Source organism: Pararge aegeria, chromosome 26 (genome assembly GCF_905163445.1).
Source record: "Pararge aegeria chromosome 26, ilParAegt1.1, whole genome shotgun sequence".
Lineage (NCBI taxonomy): Eukaryota > Metazoa > Arthropoda > Insecta > Lepidoptera > Nymphalidae > Pararge > Pararge aegeria.
Window position 1 is genome coordinate 2,486,195 of NC_053205.1, and position 21,758 is coordinate 2,507,952.

Below are 21,758 nucleotides of genomic sequence, written 5' to 3' on the forward strand. Positions count from 1 at the left end.
CAATCGTAGATGAATTGAAGTATGCCGAGTTAAAAAATTTAATGTCATTATCGACTAAAGTAGTTAATTATTGAGAATTTCAACAACTTACGTTGTACAAAATATTGTGGTAAATATAACCTTACAGATTTATTATAACCAAACGTGCGTTTAGAGTGATTTTATTTCGTAAACAGTAAATAGTACGGTATTTATATTTGGCGCTTCTTTTAAGAGTTACCCTGATGCAAATGTGGCGCCATCCTAATTTAATCCATTTTGACGACACTTTTTCATATACACAGATGACTCTCCATACTAAATGGTTAGGAATGGTTAGGAATCAATGGTAATTTATTAAGTTATATGCTATGTTAAGATCACTGTTCCTAATACTCACTACCAATAGTAACACACGTGAAAAGAGTCAAAATAGGATATAAGATGCAATGTAAAGAAAATACGAATATACATTGATTTCAGGTCCTGTATCTGAGATTGATTGCGTATGTCCGTTAACGCTTTAGTTAAATTACAAGAAATCGTAAGAATTTATGGGTATTTGTCTGGGCCGTTAAATCTAGACAAAATGATTAGGTTCTAGACCCTAAGCAAGCTAGATGAACGATGGGAATAAAACGCAAAATGATTAACGTCAATGTGACGTTTGGGAAAAAGAAATGTCAATGTCAAATGGTCTTGTCAAAGTCAAAAGTGCTAAGTGAATCAAATCGAAAAATCTCAAGAGTATTATTTATTGATTCAAATTCAAATAAATAAACTTAGCTTCTTGAAAAACTTTGAGATTGGAAAACCAGAAAGGTAAGAAATGGCACCTATATGGGTTAATATTCTACACAAATACGCTGTTTACGATCAATTGTTACAACAGCAAACTCGGGTTTTGAATCACACTAATTGTTTGTATTTACAATAATAGGTATGTAACCATTGTTGCAATTTACGTGGTGACTATGTATTTAAAATATTTATCAATGCTAATATAAACGTGTATACTGTCGGATCAATATCCGGCCCTAAATGATTTGTTCTTTTGCAGTATTACTTACTTTTTTTTTTAGCGCTTCTAGATCTTTCTCTATTATTATGCGCTTTAAGACTACCATGCCAGTTGGAAAGTAGTAATGAGTTCTAGGTTGGAACGCCTACTAAATGCCTATTCACTGTTGCCTTAAAGTACAATAAACAATAAACTACCCATTGACATCTTGGAGATGTCTCATGAAAAGTTCAAAGTTTGTATTAAACGTAAGCTTATAGAAAACTCCTACTATAGTATAAAGGACTACGTAATCGATAAAAAAGCTTGGGTGTGAATTATTGCTCTAATAAGGTTGCTCTTCTTATAATTTTAAATGACAATGCGAGATGATATCAAAAAAAGAAACACCCGGCTAAGTTTGTTGTGGGCTTCTTCTTAGACCAGGACGCGTTTGGAACCCTCGTAGCTTTAGATTTAAGTTTACGAATGTGGTTATCGCCATCATTTCACTAACTTGTAATTCTCATGTACGCATCAAAACTGCCACTGATGGGCTTACTTGAATAAAGATATTGTTGACTTTGTACTGAAGTTTCTTTTCTGAGATATCTTAACAGCGTTTTGTTTCCACTTTTATGCAGTTAATTGTGGATATATTCTTTTTTGATGATTTTGATTTGATCGAACCCGGGATGATCCATTTAAAACGGCAGCACCACTGCTGCGCCAGGGAGTACATAGATATGATCACGACCATCATATTAACCCACCACAGCTACACTCCACCACCCTGGCCCTGTGCGGATTGGTGGATTCCACACACCTTTGAGAACATTATGTAGAACTCTCAGGCATGAAAATTTGCTCACGATGTTTTTCCTTGGCCGTTTAAGCAAGGGATATTTTATAATTACTTACATAGATATCACCGATTTTCTTCGACTTTGTTTCAGTGAACATGGAGCACCGGCATGCTCCTCCCGGAGTTAACTCACGATCAGAAACGGCTGCACAATCTGCTGCTGATTTAGAGGTTTGTAGACATACATAGAAGCAGTGATAACCCAGTTATTAGGACTTAGGCTCCACTTTTGGGTGGCCAATATCAAAACCCAGCACGCACCTCTAACTATTGTATGTTAGGCAAATAAAATATCACTTGCTTCAACGGTGGAGGAAATACTTCTAGGCGAAACCTGCACTCCGGAGAGCTCTCCATAGTTATCTCAAGGGTGTATGGAGTCCATCAATCTGCATTGAGTCAGTGTAGTCGACTACTGCCTAACAGACTCTAGTCCTGCAGTTGTTGCCCGTGTAATTACAGGTCCACTAGGCTTAACACATACCGAATCAGGTAAATGGAAACAGGGAGGCACGTTACAGGACGTGTCCTTTGCATGCCTGTGAAGTATTGCTCTGTTCATAGGACATCAGGTGTGCCAGCTGGTGGGTCCGTCAATTATTACTAAAAAATTTGGTTGTCTGTAAAGTCGGCTTACTGACGATAGTTGAACGTGGCAACATCGTAAGAAAATACTGATGGAATGGTTGCATTTTTCGACAGAAAATTTTAATTTTATTTGTTTGATAGATATTATCGTTGCTATAAACAATTGACACCACATTCACTTTTCACTGCACTTCATCCTTGCCGAAAACATGTAAATGTATTATTGTATAAAAGCTGTCTACGCGGACGCATCGCTCACTCAAGTAGGAGAGAGACAGATGTCGAACTCGGAGGCCGACTGTGCCTCTTTGTCGCTCGTTCCGCGCTCTCGCTTGCACTTCAAGCCTTGAATGGAACGCCTCAGAGCGAGGTAACGCCGCATACGTCATGTTTTTTCGTGCGTGCAGCCGGCTCCATCGAATTATAAGACGTTGTCACGTCAAAAAAAGTACAATAACATCGTCAATAAGTTTGCAACAAATTTGCAGGTACTACGGGAAATAGAGCACATATACTTTTCTCCGCCATCGGAGTTCGACGCGGCGCGGTATGCGTTGGAACACGCCCCCTCTCCCCCCGACTGCGAGGCCATAGACCGGATGTTCACTAAACTGAAAAGACAACAGCAGGTGAGACACTCAGTCACCAAAGACTAGCTAGCAGTAGTTTTTGTGCCAGAGCTTGTCCGGGGAAGTAATAACGCCATATATTGTTTTAGATTTTTGTACACAATGCACTGTGTGTTCTATGTTTAATTAATTCTGTGGTCTAGAGTAAAGAACTAAAGACCTACCACGTTGCTCCAATGCCAGCTAGTGTGCTGTAACCACTTTAATCATAATTGCAGTAAAATAGTAAATGGGACTGACAGTTTCACGTGCTGTCCAAATCGCAGAGGTTGACTGATATATGTCCGTCTTTTCACTGATAAATCTTCAGCAATAACCCAAACCCAATGCAATTTTTGAGCCCAGGTCCTATGTGAGTCGTTAATACTAAACCAATAGGTTATCTTCACTTAGAATATTGCATAAATCACAATATCTTACAACGCGCCAAGATTGCTTAAACTTCCCTTTTTATGCCCGTTTTCACTAATACAGGCCGTTAAAAATCGCCACGTTAAAAACAGGTTTTACCAACTCTTGGGAAACTATTGGTGAACGGAACGGTGTATGTCTAGGAATCTCCTTGGATTAGGCGTTTCTTATTAAGACATTACCTTGTTAGTCGTTAGTGAAAACGGGCACGAGTGTTTCCGCTGGAATATTCTTGGAATTACTGAAGTTCTAATTTTCCCCTCCATACAGGTTGTGTCAGGCAAAGCTCTCCACTTAATCTCTCAACAGCGTGACAACTGCGACAGGGAGTTCGCAGAAATCCAGAACATTCGAGAAGAACTCTCACAAACCCTAGACACATGTAGGAAAGCTCGAGAACGCTTAAAAACTGCGTCGAACCACCTCACCATCTCCACCTTCGTCATACTAGCTAACGTTAGAAAGAGGCAAATAATCAAATCTGTACTAAAATCACTCGAGCTATTGACAAGTTTGCGCAGCGTTGAAAAAGATGTGGCAGAACTGCTATCCAAAAAGGAATATTTCGAAGCTATAGACTTAATTTTAAAGAGCAAAAAGGCGGCGGCAAATAGTAAAGAATATACATGTATAGCGGATTTAAATACTAGATTACAAGATACGTTAGATATGACAGAGGAAAAGCTGGACTCAGTTCTGGCTAGTTTATGCCATAATTTCGACGAAGATGTATTCAGGAAACTAAAGAAGGCTTATGATTTATTAGGGAAGACCCAAGCAGCTATGGAACAGTTGCACATGCACTATTCCTCAGCAGTGAATGAGTCGGCATTAGAAGCTGTTAAACCCTTCCTGAGCGAGCACACAATAGAAATGAAATTCCAAGAGATGTGCCAATCCGTACCGACGAATAAAGCGCCAGTTTGCCTCTTGAACTTATGCGAAAACCTGTTCCATGTAATGCGGAGTTATTATCTCTTGGTGACTTGGCATTTGAAGAATGAGGAAATCCAACCGAGCTCGAGCGTTTTCGACATTGAGAAAAACGTCAGCCGCGAATACATAAAGCAGAAATTAAAAGCCGGTCTCCTTAGAATCTGGCATGACGTACAGGCCAAGGTTTCGATATTCCTAAAAAGCTCAGGTCTCGAAGAGTTTCCGTTCGAGAAGTTCATTCAAATGTTGGGCATCCTAAGGAAGCTGACGCAAGTCGCTGAAATATTTTGCGACGATAAATCAGATCTATTACAGGATTTTATAAAAACACAATCCGTATCATACATAAAGAATTATCATAGAGGAAGAATGGAGGAGTTGAAACTGTTTTTGGAGAATGAAGGATGGGAGCAATGCCCAGTTAAAACAACGTTCAATGTCTTGAATCTCCAGGAGTTTAAGCAGTTTAGGAAGTTTTTAAATCCGAAAACTGATGCCGTGGTTAAAGGAACTCAATCCGATGCGACATCGTCCGTCACGTCTCAGGACGATAGTGTCTATATAGCTAAATATTTTACGCAAAAATCTTCCAGGACACCATTCGAAATATTCCGAAATGAAAACGTAACAAATGATGATATATTCGGTTTAGAACCGGAATCGGAAGGGAGCGACGAATCGGATGACGAGCCCGAAGAACTTCGTCGCGATTTCGTCGAGGATACCGACATCCTAGATTATACAACGAATGAAGCACAAAGCAGTCCGTCGAAAATAAAAGATAGCGTCATAGTGACCAACACAACTTTATCCGTACTCAGAAATTGCGGACAGTATCTCCAAATATGTAGATATCTACCCCAAATTTCGCTGGAAGTGATCATGCTAATGAACCAATTGTTCGACTACTATTTTTACGCGGTCCACATATTCTTCACCTCGGATTTGGACGTTGCGTCATCTACATTATATAGTACGAAGTTAAATTTAGTTTTGAAACGGATTTCCAATAGTATAAACGGTGCTGACGAAACTAAGTTCGAATGCCCGAGCAATCCCCAACATTTAGACATGAATTCAGAGTCCAATTTACACGGTTTGAGCGAAAGAATTGTGGGTGTTGAAAGCGTTATATTCTTAGCGAAACAGTTCGAATTTCTCCAACCGTATTTAGAATCGATAGTCGCATCTCATCAACGGATGATTCTAGAACATTTCAGAGACAACACATTGATGGTCGTCGATGATTTAAGAATGCCAGTCTATATGTGTTCTGCGTCTAAAGCGGTTGATGCTAGGTCTGCGTTGATAGCAATGTCTCAAGTACGTTGGGACGTTAAAAACGTAGCGGTAGAACACAGTCCGTACGTTGATATGATCATACGGAAAATCCAAGTATTTGCGTTGCGTCTCGAGAACGTTTCCTCACGGATCACTTTAAATTCGAGGGTAGTTCAATCAATATGGAGTATGGTGTCCAAATTTGTCGTCCATCTTTTGGTAGAAGGGTTCTCGAACGCGACGAAATGCTCGAACGGTGGTAGGGGCTTAATGCAGCTGGATTATAGGCAGCTATTCGTCAAATTAGAGAAGATCTCTGGTTTAAAACCTGTACCTTACCAAGATTACGTGGATAAGTACGTGAAAGCGTACTATTTGCCTAGGAACGAATTGGAAATCTTTGTAAGGGATCGAAATGAGTATTCCAGTAAACATTTACTTGCTTTGGTCAGTTGTGCGTGCGAGAACAAGAGAGACAGGCAAGCTTTGACAGCTATCATAGAATGCAGAGATGGGGGTAGTTGAAATATATATTTTTATGGGTGTTAGTACACAGATGGTAAAATGGCGAGAGTTTGTATATTTTGTTTATACTTATAATAGGCATGCTGAATGATTTAAAAAAAAAAACTGCTGATGTTCGGAAGTATTTACTATATCCAATAAAAAACTAATTTTTGGTAAAAATTGATGAAAAACGTATTTTATTTATAATCGAAGTGAGAATAGTAATTATTTTCAATAAAACCTTTAATTTCAGCAATTTTTTTTTTGTTAAAGAAGTACCTACGAACATCATAGGGCAGTTTTTCAAAAGTTTTTTAGTCATTCCTATACTCTCACTTTGTAGCGGTTTTTGAAGTACACTACGCGACGCAACCTGTATGTATATAATGTATTATATTATATGTATTTTACAGGAATAAAAGGTAATCTCAGATGTAAAGACAATTTAAGTTATACTTATCTTTTTATTTATATTGTTATATAATCATGTTTACGTGCATAAGCTTATTAAATAAATATGTACAAGATTGTTTTCTTTCAATTACAGTAATTACCTAGTTATGGCATTCAATAAGCTTTTTTTATAGTAATTATTGACTGCAGATGGTCCACCTCAAGGTAGAAGGAAAAGTATGGCTTATAAACAGAGCCATACTTCGGAAGGCATGCAAGGAACACGTCCTGTGAATTGCCTACATGTGTCCATCAACCAAAAAGGTTAACAATATAAACATTTAAATTGGATACTCTATTAACAATGCACATTTTATAGTACTAAATTAATTCCTATCAAAATAAACAACTATCGCTTCTGATACATTTATAAAGAACACACAAAGTAATTAGGACAAATAGTGTGTAACTTATCAAGGTAATGTTTCGCTTAAAAGTGTAAGTTGAAATAGGAGTATGGCGGCACGCAGGGTGGCCGGCAATAAATCCTGTGCAACTCTTAAAATGCAGAAGTAAAACTTCTGAAAAGTAAGCTATGATAGATTGAGATGGCTAAAGAGTATCAGGAGCATTGATGATTGATACGTTACAGGAATATAAGAATAAATATTAGTTTTAATGGCTGTAGGGTGATATACCTTTGCCTTTTTCTACGGAAAAGAATAAGGAAAAAGATTTGTGATTTTAATGGAAAGTAATATTTCATATTATACACTTAACATTGTAGTAAACAAAATGTGTAAAGTATTCTATCTCATTCTTTCGCCGGCTTAATTCTATACACTGTGTTTCTTTATCGTGCATATCAACGCTTTTCAAATCACAACTTTAACACACTACAGAAAACTTCTTATAAATAAAAAAAAATTATCAGAAAGACATCCTCTGGTATGTTAATAAAATAAGCCTTTCACATATAGTTTAGGCAAATCCTTTACAGTTTTTACAAAGTCATCATATTGACAGCAAAAGCTATGGGTGCCGTCTCTTGGGCGCCATTTTAACCACGCATACTTCGGGTTCTGCTCACAGATGTCGCTGCAAAACTGCAACTTCTCTATCATAGTGTTATTGTAATATGAGGAGTTTATTGATATGAACGTCGCTGCGGTCTGTTTCGTAGGGTCGTATACAATCTGGGAACAAAAAAAATATTTTTTAGTAATACCTACTTAGTGGCCCTGCCACAGGGCTTGTCCGAAGAAATACAGTCAGGCTTATTTCTGTGTTCCGGTTTGAAGGGCGTGGATGCCGGTGTGATTACAGTCACATGAGGCTTAACACCTACGGCTAAGGTTGCTGGACACAGGGCGGCATGTTGAAGGACTTGTGCCTTGCACGCGATGCAAACTGTCTGGTCCTCAGTCCTTACTAATATTAAAAATGCGAAATTTTGTAAGTTTGTCCGTCCTTCCATCACGCTTAAATAAGCTCCCAATCAACTAGATTTTTGCTCAGTGTTTTCGTTTTGTTTCAGGGGGCATCTGCTAGGTCCTCAGTCCTTACTAATATTAAAAATGCGAAATTTTGTAAGTTTGTCTGTCCTTCCATCACGCTTAAATAAGCTACCAATCAACTAGATTTTTGCACAGTGTTTAATGAAAGGATGGAGAGTTACATAAGCTACTTTTTATCCCAGGAAACACACGGTTCCCACAGGATTTGTTAAAACCGTAATAAACGCGGATGAAGAATGCGGGCAACGGCTAGTTATTACTATAAAAAACCCTGTTTGTTACTTTAACGGTCCGTTATTTGCTTAAAATTAGGCTCAACTCACACCGAAAGAGCGGCGAAGGGCAGCGAAGCGCAGCGACCCGCTCGATAGAGAAGGCGCGCGGATTCCCGCGACTGCTCGAGAAGTCGCTGGAATGCTCGAGAAGTCGCGGGACTCGCGCCCGCGATGAATTCATGGGTCGCTTCCCTATGGCTCAACTCACACCGAAAGAGCGTCGAAGCGCAGCGAAGCGGAGTGCAGTTTGAATTTTAACTTTATTTTCATTACTGTTATACTTATTATCGCATGAGTAAACTCAAACGAGTCGCGCGGATGCCTGCGGCGCCGCGGAAATTCCGGCGAATTCCAAACGGAGCCGTGCGACTGCACGAGAAGTCGTGGGAAGTCCCGAGAATGCTCGAGCAGTCGCGAGCGACCGCTGGCAATATCAAACAAACGTCTTTTCTTCCACAGGTCGTGTACCCAAATGTTTCATTTTCTTTTAAATCTTTCTCCTTATCTCTTCGGCCTGTTCTCTTCTGCTTCAATTATATGTGCAATAATAATTAAATCCAAAATACCCATTATCACGGCTTAAACACAAGTTTACTCGAGTTTTGTTCGAAGTGAACTGCGCATAGGGAAGCGACCCATGAATTCATCGCGGGCGCGAGTCCCGCGACTTCTCGAGCATTCCAGCGACTTCTCGAGCAGTTGCGGGAATCCGCGCGCCTTCTCTATCGAGCAGGTCGCTGCGCTTCGCTGCCCTTCGCCGCTCTTTCGGTGTGAGTTAAGCCTATGCGCAGTTCACTTCCAACAAAACTCGAGTAAACTCACAAGTTGCTTAAACACATTTAAGCAGTGAAAATGGGTATTTTGGATTTACACTAAATAAATAAGCTTTTCTTCATCAATTTCCATCACTTCTGTATTCGTTGCACTGCAAGGAATGAATGCGAATGCTCGCGCGCAACAGACGCGCGCGGGGAGCGGGTGTGAGGGGCGGGATATTGCCAGCGGTCGCTCGCGACTGTTCGAGCATTCTCGGAACTTCCCACGACTTCTCGCACAGTCGCACGGCTCCGTTTGGAATTCGCCGGAATTTCCGCGGCGCCGCAGGCATCCGCGCGACTCGTTTGAGTTTACTCATGCGATAATAAGTATTATGGTAATGAAAATAAAGTAAAAATTCAAACTGCACTCCGCTTCGCTGCGCTTCGACGCTCTTTCGGTGTGAGTTGAGCCTGACTGTTAGTGTAAATTAGTGTAGGTATGACTTTGACGAAGCGTTAAAGTTAACTTAAATAAGAGTTTGTTTATTTTTTTTTTTGTAATAGGTATTAGGCACGGACAGGACATAGGGCGGACACTTCCGACCAGATTAGAGAAGAGATTTGTAAGGAATTATAAAATTATAAACTTTCGGAAAACCGGGTCCTCCTACAACAGCTCTAGGTAGGTTATTGAGTTTAGTTTATTAACGTAAAATTTGCACGACAGTTTATGAAAATAAATATTTTCATTACCTTATAAAAATACATTGGCACAGGCACAATGCGGTTGTTGTTCTCGTCAGCGTGCAAGTATATCTGCCTATATGTGTCGCCGGCGTCAGGCAGCGTGCTAACGCCAGCGGTGCCTGTGTACACCGTCACAGGCATCCCGTATGCGTGCACTCGGCGGCGCAATGCCTGATGTAGTCGAAATGTTAAATTATTACAATGGTTATAACTAGTATAACAACATGGCGAATTATACATAAAGCTAGGTGGAAAAGCGTATTAGTGATTTTGAGTAGTAGGAGCTTTTACTGATAGAGCTCGTATGGATAAAGCATTGCTGTGTTCCGGTCTGAACGGCGATGGTTTCCTTTGTTTCTTTGTAGCTTTTTTAAATAAATAAATTTAATAAGACGATACACACATCGCCTTCTAGACCCAAAATAAGCGTAGCTTGTGTTATGGGCACTAAGATGACTGATAAATATTGTATGAATAATACTTAGAATATACATATAAACACCCAGACACTGAAAAACATTCATGCTCATCACACAAACATTTTCCAGTTGTGGGAATGGAACCCACGGTCTTGGACTTTGAAAGCAGGGTCGCTGCAAACTGCGCGAATCGGCCATCAAAACAAAAGTGCAAACTCACCTCTTCTAAGGCGGCCCAGTCGCCAGCGTTGCCGCGCATCCATTGCGGTGCCGTGTTGATGTAGTGGAAGGTCGCCTTCTGTTGTGCGCGCAATGGAAAATCGGCTCTCGCTGCTAGGTGACCGCGGTTTAGGTGCTAGGTGAAAACCAAGACAAAATTTCAAATTAATTCGACATTTTTTTCCATTCGATCATTAAACTTGTTATAATCATGAAAATAACAATCCTAAAAGAGAGAAAAAAAAGACCTTCTAGAAATTACCACGTACTTAATTAAAAAAAAAAAATGACGGAAAAGACCGTCATTGTTAAACCATTTAATAGAAAGAAATCAATATTTTCTACAACATTTGTAAGTCAGTTCCAATTAAAACGTAAAATTATAAAATTTACTTAGTATAGATTTATCTTGTGATATTTTATTAAGTATTTAAAACGCACATAACTTAGAAAAGTTAGAAGTGCGTGCTGGGATTCCTAACTCGATACCCCTAAAACGAAATGCTACCCGTCTTATAATACACATAATATGTACATTCTTTTAATAATAAGGAACACAAATTACAATAATAGATACATCATGATAAATTAAATAAGAAAGAACAAGAAGAAGTTAGAAGCTTTTGCTTGGTTGTTGGATCAAGGGTCGTATACAGAAGGCAGATTCTTGAAACGGTACGTATCGTGAGGAGGTTCCTCACTCTGGAGCCCTGACCGCCTTGCTCTAAAGTGGTTGGAGTGGTTTCTTTTAATACTTTTTTTGACGTGACAACGTCTTATAATTCGATGGAGCCGGCTGCACGCACGAAAAAACATGACGCATGCGGCGTTACCTCGCTCTGAGGCGTTCCATTCAAGGCTTGAAGTGCAATCGAGAGCGCGGAACGAGCGACAAAGAGGCACAGTCGGCCTCCGCGTTCGACATCTGTCTCTCTCCTACTACAGTGAGCGATGCGTCCGCGTGGACAGCTTCTATACAATAATACATTTACATGTTTTCGGCAAGGATGAAGTGCAGTGAAAAGTGAATGTGGTGTCAATTGTTTATAGCAACGATAATATCTATCAAACAAATAAAATTAAAATTTTCTGTTGAAAAATGCAACCATTCCATCAGTATTTTCTTACGACGTTGTCACGTTCAACTATCGTCAGTAAGCCGACTTTACAGACAACCAATTTTTAATAGTGTTTTCTGTTTTTCTTTCATAATTTCACTGTTGAAAATTTAAAAAAAAAGTATATGAATAAATGATTGATAAATAATAACTTTTATTTTGAAGTTTTAACCTAAAATAAAATATTTAAAACTAAATAAAATCTAAAACGTCTTCGAAACCACCGCAGCGAGGCACAGTTCCTAAGATGCTGGCAGTATTGCCCCTTTGGATGGCCAAACTAATTCGTTGGCCAAGGTAACTGCCCGCTCTAGGATCACCGGTAGACTCGCTGATTAAATAAGATATTCTTACTTCATATACTTACACATCTATCTTCTATATATATAAAAGAGAAAGTGTGTGGGTATGTTCCGTATAGGCTCCGAAACGGCTGGACTGATTTCAATGAAACTTTCAGGGAATCTCCGGATTGACCTGGCGAGTAATCCTGTAAAGTTTACTGACGATCGGAGCACTCCCAATTTTGAACTGTCAAACTGTCAAATACAGCTTTTATTTACTATGATGATATTCTATTGTTGGGTGTACATGGGTGTCTTCACCCACTCGAGAAGAGAATAGAAGAGAATGAATACGGAGAGAAATAAATGATTTAATATATTATGAGACTTAAATTAAAAATCTAATGATGTAAGTTTATTGTTTAAATAAAATAAAGCAAAATCTAGCCCGGCGAAGCGGGCTGGGTACGCTAGTATTATATAATACTCAGTACTTTTAGGCACTTACTTGCGCCTTGGTGATGTATTTGTCTTCAGTGCCGTTCCCGAGGATTTCCCTCAGTCTGCTCTTTTGATTTTCAATTTTGTACAGTTTCGACATTCTCACTTGGCCGAACACATCTCCTTCTGTCAAAGACGCACGCACACACGTTTTTGGATAAAAACCGACAGAAATTTAACGTAATATGGACCTTTGAAAAGTAGATCTAAACTATATTTTTTCCTACTAGATGGCGCTACAGTCGCTATAAGATTGACATAAATGCATATACTAATTACGGCATTGACTGCAGGAGAGCCAAGCGGACAAAGCGCTCAGGCCGCGATTTCCATGCAGAATTTATATGCATTTTAAATTGATAAAATTGATATTTCCTCCAAGTGTAGGGGAAAACATTATTAAAAATTATAAAATTATTTACTTAGTAATAATTGATGGACCAAGCATATTTCCCACCTGATGCTAAGTGGGAAATCGCCTTTTTCATAGCCATTCGCATTTATTAAAAACAAAAAGTATTTAAGTTTAGAAAGGTTGGTCTACCTATAAAGGATGGTCGACGTCCTAATTCAATGAATTTACTTTCCGGTTTCAGCTGCTGCTTGACGTACAGTGTACGCAGAAGATGCTTGTCAAAACATGCTTCGTAGAGTTCGTGAAACTTGCTTCCAATCTTGTAGCCTATTCTGTAATTGATATCATAATGTTAGCAAAACTGCCTTTGCCTGTGTGTTTATTTAAAAAAAAAACGGTCGTCAGAATGACCTATTTAGCTTAATCTGTGACCAATAACAAGCAATGAATAATAATAATTGATCCTAGGAAAGATTTTTTGTATATGTTTGGATTTTTAATGAATTATGTTGTGATTATTGATACAATAGACTCTGTAAAAAATATTATGAAGCTGAAAGTAAAAACTCATTAGCAATGCAATTATTTTTTACAAAAGATGAAACGATGTCGGCGCCCAGTACATTTTGTATTAGAAAAATTACCTTAAATTATTTTATTCACACAAATAAAGTTTCTTAATTTGTTTTATTTTATAGACACCTTAAAAATACTAGAAGCATGGTTTCGATGTATTATTTATATGTATAATATAAACTATGGTTCTAGTATTTTTAAGGTATCTATAAAATAAAACAAATTAAGAAAGTTAATTTGTGTGAATAGTGGTATTATAAAAAACTAGATGTTGTCCATGAAAAAAAAGTTGACTAGAACCATGTTAAAGAATACCAATGTAATTAAAATATATACCTGTACATCTTATGTCCACGAGAACAGCCAGCTCCTGTCTCCTCAGTTGTGAACCATGGGGGGGCGCTACATCTAATATCCTTGAGGTTCCCCACCCACTCTGTTTTCGTAGCTCGGAATGTAGAGTCCTTCACACATTTTACAGTCTAGAATACGATAAAGAATGGTGTGAAAAGTGCAGACAATCCTATTTTCAGGCAGGCTTTTGTTATTATATATTAAAACTAACGCCCATTTTTACTAATTATAAACAAGGCAATTCCTAAGTAAGTTACGCCTAATCTAAGGAGATTCCTAGGCATACATTAACCGTTCACCATTGGTTAATCAACTCAACACCTAAGAGTTGGTGAAACGTTTTTTTTAATCTAAGGCATTCAATTAAGTCGACGCCTAGGTTTAATGAAAACGGGCATAAGCAACTTTAACTTTAAATGGGTTAGCCATTTCAAAAAAAGAACAGCAGTTTATGATTTTACCGACGTGTATTGTTATTGAACCGATATTGTATTATCGAAAAGTCGATTTCAAATCGATTGAACACTACAATCTCTTCCAGAAGTATAACCCATACATATGGCGTGGGCCCTGTAGTAATTGTCACTAAATTCAGAATCTGATGGGATTCCATAGAAATCGAGGGAAATCTGTTAAATTTGGAACAATTTAGACAATTTTTATTCGAACGGATATACTTTCGAGGTCGTATCGGGGACAATGGGTGTAAGGTTTTTCTTTGTCATTAAAAAAAAATACAGTCATAAATATACTTTATTGGGTAAAAGGTAATATACTTTATTGGGTAAAATTTGGTAAAAAGGTAATGGAAATATGGCTTACATAATAGGGTCTTATAGGTCAAATAAGATTTACTGACGGCCAACCTCCGATTCAGAAACTTATCCAACAAGTTACCAAATGGTTATCACTTATCAAAACGCATAATTTGACAGCCATAGTTGTTCACAGATAAGCAAGTTTTTTTTTAATAGTTTAATTGAAGGACCAAGTACGCGGCCCACCTGATGGTAAGTGGAAAACCATCGCCTATAAATAGAACAACAGGCAGACACTGACCTAATAGATCTGTGTTCGCAGGGTATGCAATGTACCGCCCTGTGTCCATTAACCTGATGGTGGTAGTACTTCCCCCGACGAGCTCTGTCACAAAAAGCTCTTTTACTAATAGGTGTAAGGAACGTTTCTTTATAACTCCGCAAGCATAGATATGCCAAAATGTGTACCATGTAACAAAGATAGCGTTTGTATGTTCTTAAAAAAAACTTACGAAAACATCATACTGCGTGGTATCGTTGCCCAAGACAATGAACTTCTTGTTGCCCGGGCACGCGATCTCCAGCGTTTCCGAACGACGCAGTAAGATGGCGCCCGTCGATGAGTTTGGCGCCAAAAAGCCGCCGTTGTGGATATACACCGGGGAAGGATGTCCCAAGTCATCTTTCAGTGTTATGTTACAACCTGGACATGACATCATAATCAACTATTCCTCTAGAGTTAAGCTATCAAATAAAAAATTACTTGAAAACAGACGTTATTTCCTGAGTTCAGCGCTTATTGAAAGGGTTAAATAAAATATCGGCTACTAGCTATTGCCCGCGACTTCGTCTGCGTTTGTTTTTGTTATTCGAAAGACACGTGGCATTCGATTTAGGTGTAACTCTACGCAATTTATTTATTTAGGATAGCTAAGCCTTAAATGACTTGTTGGCTGCCGTCCGCGCGAAATTTTTTGGGAATTTGTAAATTTTAAATTGCTCTGGTCTGGTTGGTGGCATCGGCCTTGTGGCTAGTTGTAAACCTATAGACAGAGACGAGCTGCCAAGCGATCAAGGTTACGGGTCTAATATAAATGTCCCTAACAGGATAGCCCGCTACAATCTTAGGCAGCAACATCAGGTCACCAGGTGAGATTGCTGTCGAGGGCTATCTTGTAGTGGAATAAAATAGGTAAAGTTTTCCATTTAGCCTGTCAAGTAGTTATAATAAAGGTCAGTACTATTTGCTCTGTGTAGACAGATTCGACGGCCCTTATATGTATAAACATCATCATCATCATCATCATCGCATTACCAGGACACGGATCTCCTCCCATAATGAGAAGGGGTTAAGGACGCAGCCCACCATGCTGGCCCAGTGCGGATTGGACCCGCCTTTGAGAACATTATGGAGAACTCTAAGGCATGCAGGTTTCCTCACGATGAATTCCTTCAACGTTGAATAAACTACCAAAATACTTAAAATAATCTACTTCATTAGACCGTAAGTACTTAAAAACATTAAAAAAAAAATCGCGCGCAACATTTTGATGCGTCATAATTACATCGTACTCGTAACTTATCTGGTGTCAAAAATACCTAGGTATTATTACACCACATAATAATCGCGTTTCAGACAATCCTTGTACAATCGTACGTACAAACTTAAAAAATTTAACAAAAAAAGCAGATCTTTCCTAATCACAGATAAATACGTGCTAATTTTAAAAATAGAACCGCGCTAATTTATGCCAAGATGGCCGCGTTATAGATACTGTTACAAACAATAAAAATCTTACCGCCATTGACCTCATTGCAGAGTTTTAGAACGAAAAAAAATATAAAAAACAAAACAGAGAACTTGCTCATAACGCGTTTGTGTTTGTACTGATTACTGAACGTAACACCGCTGCTGCACCGATCTATATTATAACGGTGTATGGAAATTCCCGTAAGCAAGTGATGTTGATTTGTAACCACATCTTTTTTGGCGCTGATACCCGTGAAATCATAACCGCTTTCGTTATTGAATGATCGAAGCAAAAACTCTATACAAAACAAAAATACATCTGTCTAAAACATTTTAATTCTACCTAGCTAACTACAGAACTAAGAACATGCAGAACCCTCAATCAGTCATTTATTGTATCCACAATGCACTGCGCATTGTGTAGACAACTGGCACTGTGTAGCACAAATACACTGTATAAATTAATCCATTGCTCTTTTTACAATAGCAATCCAACGCGTTAGCGTAAGAAACCCACATTTTAAAAAATCTTACGTAAAATATAATAAAATTTTAAAAAAACACCTCAGGTAATTTATGGACCCCCGCCCGGAGAAGTAAACTTCCCGTTTCGTCGTTTACTTCTCTGTCTACGCCGCCATGGTTATATCTGCCGCCTAGCAGCGACAGGCGTAAATATTGCAATCACTGCTGTCAAACTTCACTTTCCATACAATAAATAAACAAAAGTGACGTTTGACAACAGTGATTGCAAGATTTGCGCCCGTTTGCGACCTACGCCTCGGTTTGATGAACACAGGGCGGTACTTTCCAGGAATGTTTAAATTTACGAATATGGTTATCGCCATCATCTCACTACCGTGTAATACTCATGTAATGTATGCATCAAAAGTGCCACCTACGGGCCCAATACTTTAATAAAGATATTTTTGACTTTGATTTTGACGTGTAACTTGCGTGCGCTGCGAAGTTTTGCTCTGTTTTAAGTAAGGCGACGGTTTTCCGCTTACCTTATTTTGGACCATCTGTTTGGTCTGTCAATTCAAATTCAAAAATTATTTATTCATGTAGGCCTATCACAGGCACTTATGAAGCGTTCATACACGATTGTAAGGGTATGGTGATAACTTCGTCCATCCTAGTAAGTAATATTATAAATGCGAAAATATGTTTGTTTGATCTGAAGGCCGGAGAGAAACACAGGCTTCTTTTTATCCCAGATAAACAAAAGGTTCCCACGGGATTTTTAGAAAAACCGGTATAAACGCGGTTGAAAAACACGATCAAAAGCTTTTTATTACTATTAAAAAAATACACTCACTTCCTCTCACATCACTGATAAATACAAATAACGAAAACCACACTATCGTTGCGAGCATCATCACGAAAAACTCTCGTTACACTTACAGCTGATACTTTAATGACGTATCTCGGTTCTTAATAGCAAAGTAAATATGTGACTCACTAAGATTAATCAAACCTTTTAAAAGCGTTACAGCCTTAGTACAAGATTTGTTCGCTCGCAATAGAGGTGTCGTTTTCGAGTATGGAATACTTGAACATCGGAGTAAAATGAATCTTCTATACATAGTATTAAAGCTCAAATTTGCGTAAAAAGTTTTAGCTTCAACTTTTGGCAGAACGTTTGTAAACAAAAATCAGAAGTACAAGATTTGCCACTCTAAAACAAGACTAATTAGGTCTTTTTTACTTTGACTATACATAATTTAATACTCGAATACGACTCTTTGATTGCGAGAAAGCAAAATTTGTACTAAGGCTACAGCATACGCATACGCATACTGTGATAACGTACAGTCGTGTTCAAAATGCATAAGTGATTATTTATTATTTTCCACGGTGTTTTAACGCCGTTAAAGTCACATTATTCAGAGCCTAATTTCTACACGTATACTGTGGACCACCAGTCAGTATTCAGAAATTATAAATTCCTTAATTCTAACTTTTAATGTCTGCTGGGGAACGAATCGTTACGTTCCACTTATAAGAATGTACGGTACTGACTAGATTGTTGACATGCACAGTTTCGTAAATATGGCCACCACAATAGAGCGGGGATCCGTTGAGCATTGGCAGCGGTAGAAGCAACACCTATGTGAATAAATTAGCTTTGCATATTTAAATATGTACTTTAATCACCAGTGTTTACAATAAATAGCGTTCTATGTACAATTGCGTTTGAATAATAATATGAAGAAACCCCCTAAACGTTAGACCTATGCCCCCAATAAAGCACTAAACGCTTAGAACAAACAAAAATTTCAAACATTAGACCCAGTAGTTACAACTTTCCTCTTTTGTCCTCCTCTTTATTGTACAACCAGAAATCGGCTTACAAAAGGCGAAGTTAATGTTAAAGTATTTTCTACCCTTCAACCTTCGAAGGTGCGAGAAAAACGAGGGGTCAAAATTATACATACAACTTGTAACGGAAATAAGAAATACTTTTGATAGATGCTGAAGTACATTTCATAAGGAATCACCCTGTAAAAATATTAGATCAAGTTCGAATCCCAACTCGTACCTCTAACTTAAAAGTTATGTGCATTTTAAGTAATTATAATATCACAATATGCTTCAACGGTGAAGGAATAACATCGTGAGGTAACCTGCATGCCTGAGAGTTATCTTATCTATATATACTCGTAGATAAAAGAGAAGTGTGAGTATGTTCCGTATAGGCTCCGAAACGGCAGGACCGATTTCAATGAAACTTTCAGGGAATCTCCGGATTGACCTGGCGAGTAATCCTGTAAAGTTTGGTGACGATCGGAGCACTCCTATTTTTGAACTGTCAAACTGTCAAATACAGATTTTATTTACTATGATGATATTCTATTGTTGGGTGTACATGGGTGCAGATAATGATCTTCACCCGCTCGAGAAGAGAATAGAAGAGAATGAATACGGAGAGAAATAAATGATTTAATATATTATGACCTAAATTAAAAATTTGATGATGTAAGTTTATTCTTTTAAATAAAATAAAGCAAAATCTAGCCCGGCGAAGCGGGCTGGGTACGCTAGTACATAATGTTCTCAAAGGTGTGTGGAGTCCACCAATCCGCACTGGGCCAGTGCGGTGGACTACCCCTTCTCATTGTGAGCGGAGATCCGTGCTCTGTAGTGTAATGGGCTGATGTGATGAAACAATTGAGTATTGCTCGTCTTAACGATGATGGAAAACATCGTGAGGAAATCTGCATGCTCGAGAGCTCTCTATGGCGCTATCTAATCGCACTGGTGGCGGACTACGGCCTAGACCCTTCTCATTGTGGGGGGAGACACGGGACCTTTAATGAGTTGACATGATGATGTTGATGAAAACTTAAATTTTCTGTGTCTGGTCTGCAGGGCTAGCACGGGCGGGAGATAAAAATTATATCCCCCGATTATATCTTCTGACAAGGGATATAATTAACGCCCACCTGCTAAATCACTGGAACATGGAATAGTAGAAGTTTACCCCCGTTTATTAATACACATATTATTTGGATATTATTTCCACTCTGAAATGCTAATCTGTAAATATACATGAGGCAAAATCGCTTGTAACATTTAAAAACGCGGTGAAAGCATATTATCTCGCACTACAATGACGACTTTTAGTACCTTATTTATGTTTATTTTTATTATCTATATGTTCTTAAGTATTTATGTATGATTGAGTTAATATACTTATATATTTATTTATTATATTTTTCTTATTTGTGCAATTTTGTTAATGGCAGAGATCGCTACTAAGCGATAAGGCCGCCTTTTGTATTCTACTTCTGTCTTTGTATTTCTATTGTTTTTTTTAATTAGCTGTGGGAGAAGATAAATTTATATCCTTTCCCCGGGGATATACTTGTCTCCCTGACCATGCTTGCCGTGCTGGTGGGGAGGCTTCGGCCTTAGCTAGTTACCACCCTAGCCAGACGTGAAGACGTCACCCTAGAAGACGTGCAAAACGACTTAACGTTCCGGTACGATGTCGCGTAACATCCGAGTATGGGTTTAAAATAAAAAAATGATTTTTTTAACACTTATGTGCTTATATAACACATGGATTTTCCCTGAGAATTCCCTAATTATATCATTGTTTTCCAATAGGAGGAATTTCGCTTTGTAGGTTGTAACGGTTCTAGCCAGGTCTATTAAGTCAGCTGTATAGCAGCCAGTGTAGCTGGGCCAGTTAGGTCTAGTAAAAGATGGAACACGCATCACAGAATTTATTTAGAGTAAAAAAAGGTCAGAGGTCGTGGGTGAAAGGGGCCGGTCAATTAATTTGCTTCCAAATTCTGCAGTGGGCGAGTACTGCCCTAGCTTGTAGCCGTTGATTGCGTGGCCCAGAAGTAGGCCAGCAAGGAAAGAAGCTTAAATTACGTGACTTAAATAATGATGAGTAATTCAACACATATGTTGTATGCTTGCAATTAGATTAAAAAAACCCAAAACTGACTCTCCTGTATTTTATTGATTTTACAGAATGTACGTAGGTATTACCTACCTACTAGTTAGGTTAGGTTACCCCGCACTGGTAAACGCAGCGTTGTTCGACCCCCAACGATCACGTCGCGGGGAGCCGCTGGAAGCAAGCCCAAGATCGTTAATTTTGGAACGCCCTAAATAATAGGACCTATGTCCAGCAGTGGACGTCAATCGTACTTATAATAATAATAATAAATAATAATAATAATAATCCTATTTGGGGAAACCGAGGGTTTTGTCTGTGCAATTATGGACGAAGTCATCAAGACGAGAAACTACCGGAAACACATTATGAAAGATGGCACTCTAGACATATGTCGAGCGTGTCATCGTCCTGGGGAGTCCCTCAGGCATATAGTTTCCGGGTGTTCTCATCTTGCTAACGGCGAATACTTGCACAGACATAATCAAGTAGCCAGGATAGTTCATCAACAACTTGCTCTTCGGTTTGGCCTTATCGGTCTTGAGATGCCTTACTATAGGTACGACCCAGCGTCAGTTCTTGAAAATAGCAGTGCATTGCTCTACTGGGATCGCCATGTGGAATGTTGAGTCGACCGTTGTTGTTCCGATAGTCGTTTCAGTCAATGGTCTTCTCGCGAAAAGCTTCGACCAACATCTCAAGAAGCTTTCGCTTGGTTGTTGGATCAAGGGTCGGATACAGAAGGCAGTAGTCCTTGAAACGGCGCGTATTGTGAGGAGGTTTCTCACTCTGGAGCCCTGACCACCGGTTGCTTGGGCATTCAAAAGCCCCGCAAGCGGAGGGTGGAAGTTTTTTTTTTATAAATTTTTAGTAGTGTTTTTTAATTTATTCTTAAGCATTGTTAATAATTAAAAAAAAAAAAAAAGAAAAATAATAAATGATAGACAAAAAAAATAATAAAGTTTTTTTATTTGAGGCATATAAACCCATATATCAGCTTTTATATTCAAATAAATCTATAATTAAATGTATACATTAAAACTTACATCTAACTGAAATAGTTAATAAACTTATTTCAGATGTCATAGGTTCTTATTTTATTTTTTGTTCCAGTCTCGATG

General features: G+C 38.5%; 2 protein-coding genes across 3 annotated transcripts; one reads left to right on the plus strand and one right to left on the minus strand.

Annotated features, from left to right (window-relative positions):
• Nucleotides 1-675: 675 nt before the first annotated feature.
• Nucleotides 676-6,716, plus strand: LOC120635113 (syndetin). The gene is made up of 4 exons (XM_039906032.1): nucleotides 676-801; nucleotides 1,936-2,015; nucleotides 2,921-3,061; nucleotides 3,743-6,716. The coding sequence occupies exons 2-4, from the start codon at nucleotides 1,941-1,943 to the stop codon at nucleotides 6,212-6,214; spliced, it is 2,688 nt and encodes an 895-aa protein (XP_039761966.1). The 5' UTR covers nucleotides 676-801; nucleotides 1,936-1,940; the 3' UTR covers nucleotides 6,215-6,716.
• A 168-nt stretch (nucleotides 6,717-6,884) lies between these two features.
• Nucleotides 6,885-17,626, minus strand: LOC120635115. 2 transcript variants are annotated; one of them, XM_039906036.1, is made up of 8 exons: nucleotides 17,542-17,626; nucleotides 14,983-15,173; nucleotides 13,695-13,840; nucleotides 12,972-13,114; nucleotides 12,435-12,553; nucleotides 10,526-10,660; nucleotides 9,893-10,057; nucleotides 6,885-7,785 (listed from the first exon to the last, which is right to left on the minus strand). In XM_039906036.1, the coding sequence occupies exons 1-8, from the start codon at nucleotides 17,600-17,602 to the stop codon at nucleotides 7,543-7,545; spliced, it is 1,203 nt and encodes a 400-aa protein (XP_039761970.1). In that variant the 5' UTR covers nucleotides 17,603-17,626; the 3' UTR covers nucleotides 6,885-7,542. The 2 variants fall into 2 exon arrangements, with proteins under 2 accessions (XP_039761970.1, XP_039761969.1); XM_039906035.1 differs by lacking the exon at nucleotides 17,542-17,626 and adding an exon at nucleotides 16,270-16,447.
• Nucleotides 17,627-21,758: the final 4,132 nt, after the last annotated feature.

What these genes read in the sequence shown, in the direction of transcription:
- LOC120635113 (XM_039906032.1), top strand. Translation starts at nt 1,941, where the DNA reads ATGGAGCACCGGCATGCTCCTCCCGGAGTTAACTCACGATCAGAAACG. An exon ending in AATCTGCTGCTGATTTAGAG is followed by an intron (nt 2,016 to 2,920) that starts GTTTGTAGACAT and finishes ACAAATTTGCAG; the next exon opens with GTACTACGGGAAATAGAGCA. An exon ending in AACTGAAAAGACAACAGCAG is followed by an intron (nt 3,062 to 3,742) that starts GTGAGACACTCA and finishes CCCTCCATACAG; the next exon opens with GTTGTGTCAGGCAAAGCTCT.
- LOC120635115 (XM_039906035.1), bottom strand. Translation starts at nt 16,339, where the DNA reads ATGAGCAAGTTCTCTGTTTTGTTTTTTATATTTTTTTTCGTTCTAAAA. An exon ending in CTGCAATGAGGTCAATGGCG is followed by an intron (nt 15,174 to 16,269) that starts GTAAGATTTTTA and finishes TGTCATGTCCAG; the next exon opens with GTTGTAACATAACACTGAAA. An exon ending in ACGTCGACCATCCTTTATAG is followed by an intron (nt 12,554 to 12,971) that starts GTAGACCAACCT and finishes CGTCTTTGACAG; the next exon opens with AAGGAGATGTGTTCGGCCAA.